Source organism: Salmo trutta, chromosome 37 (assembly GCF_901001165.1).
Source record: "Salmo trutta chromosome 37, fSalTru1.1, whole genome shotgun sequence".
Taxonomy (NCBI): Eukaryota; Metazoa; Chordata; class Actinopteri; order Salmoniformes; family Salmonidae; genus Salmo; species Salmo trutta.
Window position 1 is genome coordinate 13697358 of NC_042993.1, and position 8047 is coordinate 13705404.

General features: G+C 41.7%; 1 protein-coding gene across 2 annotated transcripts; it reads left to right on the top strand.

Annotated features, from left to right (window-relative positions):
• The first annotated feature begins 1051 nt into the window (after positions 1–1051).
• Positions 1052–7646, top strand: LOC115176957 (syntaxin-12). 2 transcript variants are annotated; one of them, XM_029737377.1, is made up of 10 exons: positions 1052–1148; positions 2123–2277; positions 2727–2796; positions 4571–4664; positions 5025–5162; positions 5324–5370; positions 5461–5566; positions 5981–6053; positions 6215–6297; positions 6976–7646. In XM_029737377.1, exons 2-10 carry the CDS (start codon positions 2178–2180, stop codon positions 7066–7068), a joined length of 804 nt encoding a protein of 267 aa, XP_029593237.1. In that variant the 5' UTR covers positions 1052–1148; positions 2123–2177; the 3' UTR covers positions 7069–7646. The 2 variants fall into 2 exon arrangements, with proteins under 2 accessions (XP_029593237.1, XP_029593238.1); XM_029737378.1 differs by having other exon boundaries at positions 5327–5370.
• Positions 7647–8047: the final 401 nt, after the last annotated feature.

Sequence of the window (8047 nt, forward strand, 5' to 3'; positions counted from 1 at the left end):
GTGGAGGGACAATGAGTCAAGTGAGAGGCAGTCTCACCGCTGGTCTCTCCCTCCCTCAGACTGACCATCAGATGTAGGCCATCAGTCCAATAAAAACAAATTATATTATCGTTCTGCCCCTGAACAAGGCAGTTAACCCACCGTTCCTAGGCCGTCATTGTAAATAAGAATGTGTTCTTAACTGACTTGCCTAGTTAAATAAGGTTAAATACATTTTAAAAATGATGCTCACTTAGCGGTGCTTCACGAGTAATACAACAAATTATCCATTACCAGTGTGATCATCTACCTGTTTTTTTTCTTCTAAATGGTCTGAGAATAACAACTTTGGCAGGGTAATTCCAGCATAGCCAATACGCAGTGATAATGTATTGGGCCTATAGCCTACTGCACAAACCTCATTGCTACAGTACTGTTTTTAATTGGTTAATGTTGCATAGGCCTACGTTTTTTATGTCATGATTTAAAAAGTCAGCGGTAGATCTCGGCTTGCGTTTTGACTAAATGTAATGTCACCGATTTACGTACAGAATAATACGAAATGCTCTGAGACCATGTTGCAACATCCTACCCACTCAATCTGTTCATGCCCTACTAATGGGCCTGACACCGGCTGGTCATGTGAGTGCAGCTCAGTGCAGCAGCCTTAGGGATCCATTATAAGAAGCAGTGTGAAAGTCATGGGACAGGCACAGGGCAGCCTACTATTGCTGGCCTCTATTAAACCAAAAAGCTTAGTTATTCTATCGTTAGTTATGTTGACCTAGATTTTAGGACTGACTGACGGATGTTGCTCATAGTGGCTTGATAATAATGAACCAGCAGAGATACGAATCTGTCATCAACAGAGAAAGTAGCCTATAACCTAACATAAACAAATCAGAATTCATAAAATGGGTTACTTTTCTATAGGGATACACTTGACCCGAAGTGGCTATTTTACCTATGTAGTACAGATCTAGTATGTTGTTTCAGTTTATGAGTTTTTGTCTGCTGCCTCAGAATATGAGCCGAGTAGCGACTTTGACACAATGACATGCGCACGCTGAAATACTGTGACGTCGCATTATGGGCTCGGTCTTAAAGAAATCTCATAACACAGAGACATAAACTGGAAACGACGCATTATACTGCAATCCCATTGGAAAGTAAGGGTTTTATCATAATATTTTATCAACCATTTTACAGATGTAAGTAGAAAACAAATTTATATTGATTGTCTACACTGGTAAACCACCCAGAAAGTAGGCTACGTTGCGACTGCCATTGCCCCTAACTGTCAGTGATTTAACTGGATAGGCTACGTTGTATCTACCGCGTTCAACACATAATATGGAACTGGTTACAATTGTTTCTAACAGGATGCAAAGTGTAGCTGTTTTCTTAATTAAGTTGAATTGCTTGTCTTCTGCCTTTCGAATTTAATTATGCTAGTGGCCTATAGGCTATACAACCCATTGAACCCAAATAGCCTATATGAGCATGTCAGACTGACAGGGCTCTCTATAAAAAAATGTTGAATGTCATGCAGGCTTGTCGCTGTCACTTCATATTTTTTGCCGAGATTTCAGATGTTATGGATGAATAATAGTGTTACACCGAGGCTATTCTTAAATAGTCATTCATGTTCAATTGGGCTATACTATAGCCTACAATCATAAAATGAGCAGCTCACAGAATTGTCTAATTAATAATCAGTTTAAATTATAACAACGTGACCTCATATCTTGGTCATGGTTGACCCGCTAAATACAATTTCTGGGATATTTTTTGCAACAGCAAACTACTGTTATCTGGCCATTATAATGAAGTAGCGCGCCAAATAGACGGGTATTTTTGTTATGTGCACATGGATAGCCAGCCTACAGTCGGCTCGGGTGCCTGTCGAACCTTCGCTCCGATTGTAAACAACCTGCGTTCATGAAGAAATGTGGCCTAGCCTATGCGGCAATGTGCACTGTAAGTTGTCGATATATTATAGCCCACCCATGTGGTCGGATGGAGGATAAACCACAACTATTTCTGTCTTTCAATTCTTACTTAGTATTATGTAGGTTCAAGTGATGATATTATATGCAATCTGATAATGGTGCTTGTTTGAATATTTGTGACTGTATGACAGGTGTGTCCAACAATTCAGTTCCCACGACGGAGTGTGACAGACGCAAGGAGCCAGGATGTCATACGGGAGAACAGACAGCTACCACTCGCAGCCGCGAGACTTCAGCAACCTCACCCAGACATGCAGTGTCAACATCCAGAAAATCACACTGAACAGTGAGTGAGTGGTGAAATGAACAAGACAGTGACAGAACCCAGTGTTCTACTGCTGCGAGTGACACCTTGTTGCAATGCACATTTCTCTATATGGTATATTAAAGTAGGCACATTCTATTCTATAACCTACCCTAACACCAGATGCCCACACTTTGGACAACTTACTATCACACATATGTCTAGGCTTGATGTTTTGGGTCTATTTGTGTCTTCCACCTACTTCGGATCTCCTCTCTGGAATTAACTAATATTAGGCAGAGATGTCTGAAGTCAAAAAGAGGGACTTCTGAGACAAGAATAGCCTGAGTATGCCTACTGTATATAGTGCTCTATTTAGAGAGAGAGAGAAAGAAAGAGGGATAAAGAGAGAGAAGAGTTGTTCTATCTGCTTTCTCAGTTCCCCCTTCTCTTAGTTCAGCTCACCTCACAGTTTTTGTTTTGCTATACAGCTGGGCAAATCAAAAACATGCTGTACCAGATGGGGACAAGACAAGAGACCCCAGAGCTGCAGGACAGACTGTGAGTACTACTGACACTAATGCTGACTACTACTCAGTAACTACTAACACTAACTGACTGAATCAACAGTTAGTCTTTTCCACCACTGATGGGGACAGCAAGAGCATCACTAATGAAATATATACAGTTGGAAGTCGGAAGTTTACATACACTTAGGTTGGAGTCATTAAAACTCGTTTTTCAACCACTCCACAAATTTCTTGTTAACAAACTATAGTTTTGGCAAGTCGGTTAGGACATCTACTTTGTGCATGACACAAGTAATTTTTCCAACAATTGTTTACAGACAGATTATTTCACTTATAATTCACTGTATCACAATTCCAGTGGGTCAGAAGTTTTCATACACTAAGCTGACTGTGCCTTTAAACAGCTTGGAAAGCTTTAGAAGCTTCTGATAGGCTAATTGACATCATTTGAGTCAATTGGAGGTGTACCTGTGGATGTATTTCAAGGCCTACCTTCAAACTCAGTGCCTCTTTGCTTGACATCATGGGAAAATCTGAAGAAATCAGCCAAGACCTCAGAAAAAGAATTGTAGACGTCCAGAAGTCTGGTTCATCCTTGGGAGCAATTTCCAAATGCCTGAAGGTACCACGTTCATCTGTACAAACAATAGTACGCAAGTATGAACACCATGGGACCACGCAGCCGTCATACCGCTCAAGAAGGAGATGCGTTCTGTCTCCTAGAGATGAATGTACTTTGGTGCGAAAAGTGCAAATCAATCCCAGAACAACAGCAGAGGACCTTGTGAAGATGCTGGAGGAAACAGGTACAGAAGTATCTATATCCACAGTAAAACGAGTCCTATATCGACATAACCTGAAAGGCCGCTCAGCAAGGAAGAAGCCACTGCTCTAAAACCGCCATAAAAAAAGCCAGACTACGGTTTGCAACTGCACATGGGGACAAAGATCCTACTTTTTGGAGAAATGTCCTCTGGTCTGATGAAACAAAACTATAACTGTTTGGCCATAATGACCATCGTTATGTCTGGAGGAAAAAGAGGGAGGCTTGCAAGCCGAAGAACACCATCCCAACCGTGAAGCACGGGGGTGGCAGCATCATGTTGTGGGGGTGCTTTGCTGCAGGAGGAACTGGTGCACTTCACAAAATAGATGGCATCATGAGGGAGGAACATTATGTGGATATATTGAAGTAACATCTCAAGACATCAGTCACGAAGTTAAAGCTTGGTTGCAAATGGGTCTTCCAAATGGACAATGACCCCTAAGCATACTTCCAAAGTTGTGGCAAAATGGCTTAAGGACAACAAAGTCAAGGTATTTAAGTGGCCATCACAAAGCCCTGACCTCAAACCTATAGAAAATTTGTGGGCAGAACTGAAAAAGCGTGTGCGAGCAAGGAGGCCTACAAACCTGACTCTGTTACACCAGCTTTGTCAGGTGGAATGGGCCAAAATTCACCCAACTTATTGTGGGAAGCTTGTGGAGGCTACCCGACACGTTTGACCCAAGTTAAACAATTTAAAGGCAATGCTACCAAATACTAATTGAGTGTATGGAAACTTCTGACCCACTGGGAATGTGATGAAAGAAATTAAAGCTGAAATAAATCATTGTCTCTACTATTTTTCTGACATTTCACATTCTTAAAATAAAGTGGTGATCCTAACTGACCTAAAACCGGGACTTTTTACTCAGATTAAATGTCAGGAATTGTAAAAAAAAAACTGAGTTTAAATGTATTTGTCTAAGGTGTATGTAAACATCCGACTTCAGCTGTATGTTTGTGTGTTTGCTACTCACAGCCAACAGGTACAGCACTACACCAACCAGCTGGCCAAAGAGACCAACAGACACCTGAAAGATCTGGGCTCCCTGCCTCTCCCTCCCTCTGAACAGGTGAGTGGGAGTTATATGCATAGATACTGTATATTTCTATAGTTTTAAGGAAGAATTCCACATCTATGGACTGGTCCCAGATTTGTTTGTGTAAGCATATCTGGGACCAGGCTACATAAAAGTCCTACTAATGCTAACATTTTAACTAACTGTATGTTGATATTCTTGTGTTCTGTTTCCTGATATCATATCTAATAACCCAAATGTGTAAATCATATCTAACTCTGGCGAGGACATCTACTGAATCTATTCTACTGTACTCTACTGTACTTTGCTCTACTTTGCTGTACTCTACTCTACACTACTCTACTCTACTCTACTCTAATCTACTTTACTGTATTGTGTGATTGATCCTTCCAGAGACAGCAGAAGATCCAGAAGGACCGACTGATGAATGACTTCTCTGCAGCGCTCAACAACTTCCAGGCAGTCCAGCGACGGGCGGCTGAGAAGGAGAGGGAATCAGTGGCCAGGGCCCGGGCCGGGTCCCGCCTCACAGTAAACACCCTGCTTTCTCATTGGCCTAGAATTAGCCGCCTGTCATAGTCACTCACCAATAGTGTTATTAGAAATTCATTGTCATATTACAGTATGATGACTGATTAGTGTAATGCAATGTGAATGAGAGTGTTTCAATGATGGGTTTGTTTTTATTTCAGCAGGAAGATGAGGGGAACGTCGATGAACAACTTGTGACATTTGAAAAGTAGGTACACAGTGGAGGTAGAATCCTATCAAATATACTGTTAGAATAAAAATGTTAAGTTGTAACAAAGGTGTGTGTGTGTGTGTGTAGAGATGATGATGACTGGAGTCAGACCCAGCAGCTGGAGGAGCCAGAGGTCACAGAGGAGGACCTGGAGGTCATCAAGGAGAGAGAGACCAACATCAGGCAGCTAGAGGTACTCACCCAGCTACCAGCTCCACTCACATTGCATACAGGAATCACAGAGCCACATTACATTTACATTTTAGCCATTTGGCATATTGTTGAACTCCAAATCAACCCTTTGCCCAAACTCTCTAGTCAGCGGAGGCTGGTGGGAGGAGATATAGGAGGACAGGCTCTGTGTAATGGCTGGAATGGAATAAATGGAACGGTATCAAACACGTCAAACATATGGAAACCACATGTTTGATACCGTTCCATTTATTCCATTCCAGCCATTACACAGAGCCTGTCCTCCTATAGCCTGGCCCTTAGCCCCTATTCCCGAGTATAGCCACTCCTGTAAATCTGACAGGACTGGGGTAGGGGGTAGGGTTCTATTTGGACTTCAGCCTAACTAACCCTGGTGGTGATTTTCTCCCTCCAGTCTGACATCATGGATGTAAACCAGATCTTTAAGGACCTGGCAGTGATGATCCACGACCAGGGAGAGATGATCGGTTAGTAGACGTGAAATGGATTTTCTCCCTCTCTGGTTTGATAACATGCTGGTTCAGAAGGTTGCTGTCTGTGATGGTTTAGAATTCCATCTGATACTGTATCAGTCCTGGCTCCTGTGACCCAGCCCTTCACTGTGTCTCCTCTCCTCTCTGTTTCACAGACAGCATTGAGGCTAACGTGGAGAGTGCAGAGGTCCATGTAGACAGAGGGACCGGACAGCTCCAAAGGGCCGCCTACTACCAGGTAGGGCTGTGACAATCATGGAATGACCACCATTATTGTCATAATTGTCATTTTTGTTGAAAAATGTTTGAGCTTATAATGCATCTTTGAAAATTAGCTATAGCATACCTAATGAATACTAGTCTAATAAAAAGCATGAGCTGGTGCACACCCAGAGAAAATTATTTAGTGTAGAGGTGCTGACTAACGGAGAATATACCTAATGTTGTTTTTATACCTAATGAATACAACACAGCTTTGGTGATACCCCTGTCTCAAAAACGAATGGTTTTGACCATTTGGAACTTTTGGAAAGGAAGCTTTTCCTCCCAAACGTGCCGTTCTGCTTGTAAAATAACTTTACTCTCTTCATGTAATAATGAAAAACTGCTATTGGGTAAACTATTTCTACATGGAAATAAAGTTTAATCCCTCCTCCTAAAATGAACGTATTAAGACCATTCTGACAATAGTTTTGGTTATTGTCCATAGTTGTCGGTTACACAATTATACGACGATTGTGTCAGCCCTACTACCAGGTATCAACACCATCACAACATGGGCTGTGTTTGATTTGTAGATAAGTCCGAACACTCTGTCGATGATCAGCGTCCTTCATTTAACCAGGCGAGTCAGTTAAGAACAAATTATTATTTCCAGTCACAAATCGCGGCCTGTTTGTGCTCCCTCCCCCTGTAGAGGAAGTCCCGTAAGAGGATGTGTATGCTGGCCATGGTGGTGTCTCTGGTGGTCACCGTCCTGGCTATCATCATTTGGCAGGCCATCAAATGAGAGGACAGGAAGAGCACCGGGGAAGGATTTTAATGGCACATCGCACTGACAGCCTAGAATGGCTTCCAATGGAACGTCTGAGTGAGTGAATGTGTGTGTGTGGGGGCGCGGGTCTGCGTGGGGGTGTGCGTGCGTGCTTTCAAGCAAGATATAGACAGAGGCATAAGGAATAGATTGTATAAATTCTATTCCCCATCTGTATATATTATATACTAACTGTTCTAACACAGCCCTGCACTTACTTCCATGTCAGAAATGTAAATCTCTGTCATCATTACATACATTACTGTGTTAGAATATGTCTGATCTAATGCAATGTTGCACAAGTTTGTATGTATATAAATGCCATGGGTACGGCTTGATATGGTTTATTTTCTGCCTCCCTATTCTCTTCATGTTGTGAATGTCTGATTCTCTTCCAGATGTCTTATAGTATTACCACAAGGACATGATGTAGTTGAGATAAGGAGGATTCCTTTGATAGCACACAAACAACAAACAAAATGTTTGTATTATTACAATGATTATTATGATTATTATGCTCACTTTCATTAATAAAATCAACTGTGCAAAGAGTCCCGACTGTGTCACGCATGGCTATGTACTTTCCACAAGATGGCGCTGTTATGCCGGTATTATGAGGTAAACGTATAAGGTTACACAAGAACCATGTAGTCTACCATGCTTTTATTTAGCTATTTAACAAGTCAAGATATACTAAAGAAGGTAGTAGTTTTGCAATTTTGCATGTAGTATTGATGATGTGTGGTAGGTTGGTTAACATATTGGTACCTTAACAAAACATGTTTACCATATGTTTATAAGACACTGTCCTGCTAAATATGCACAAGGTTAGAGATCATTTCCCATGATACTGTCATGGTGATTTGAAGCGGTGATGACGGTTATTATGGAGACTGTCATGCTCGACTCATACCTCTCCCTTGTGATTAGTGAGCTAGCCTAGTTTACTCCTGCT

Coding starts and splice junctions, on each gene's coding strand:
- LOC115176957 (XM_029737377.1), top strand. CDS start 2,178: ATGTCATACGGGAGAACAGACAGCTACCACTCGCAGCCGCGAGACTTC. Junction 4,665..5,024: donor CTCTCCCTCCCTCTGAACAG/GTGAGTGGGAGT, acceptor TGATCCTTCCAG/AGACAGCAGAAGATCCAGAA. Junction 5,163..5,323: donor GGGCCGGGTCCCGCCTCACA/GTAAACACCCTG, acceptor TTTTTATTTCAG/CAGGAAGATGAGGGGAACGT.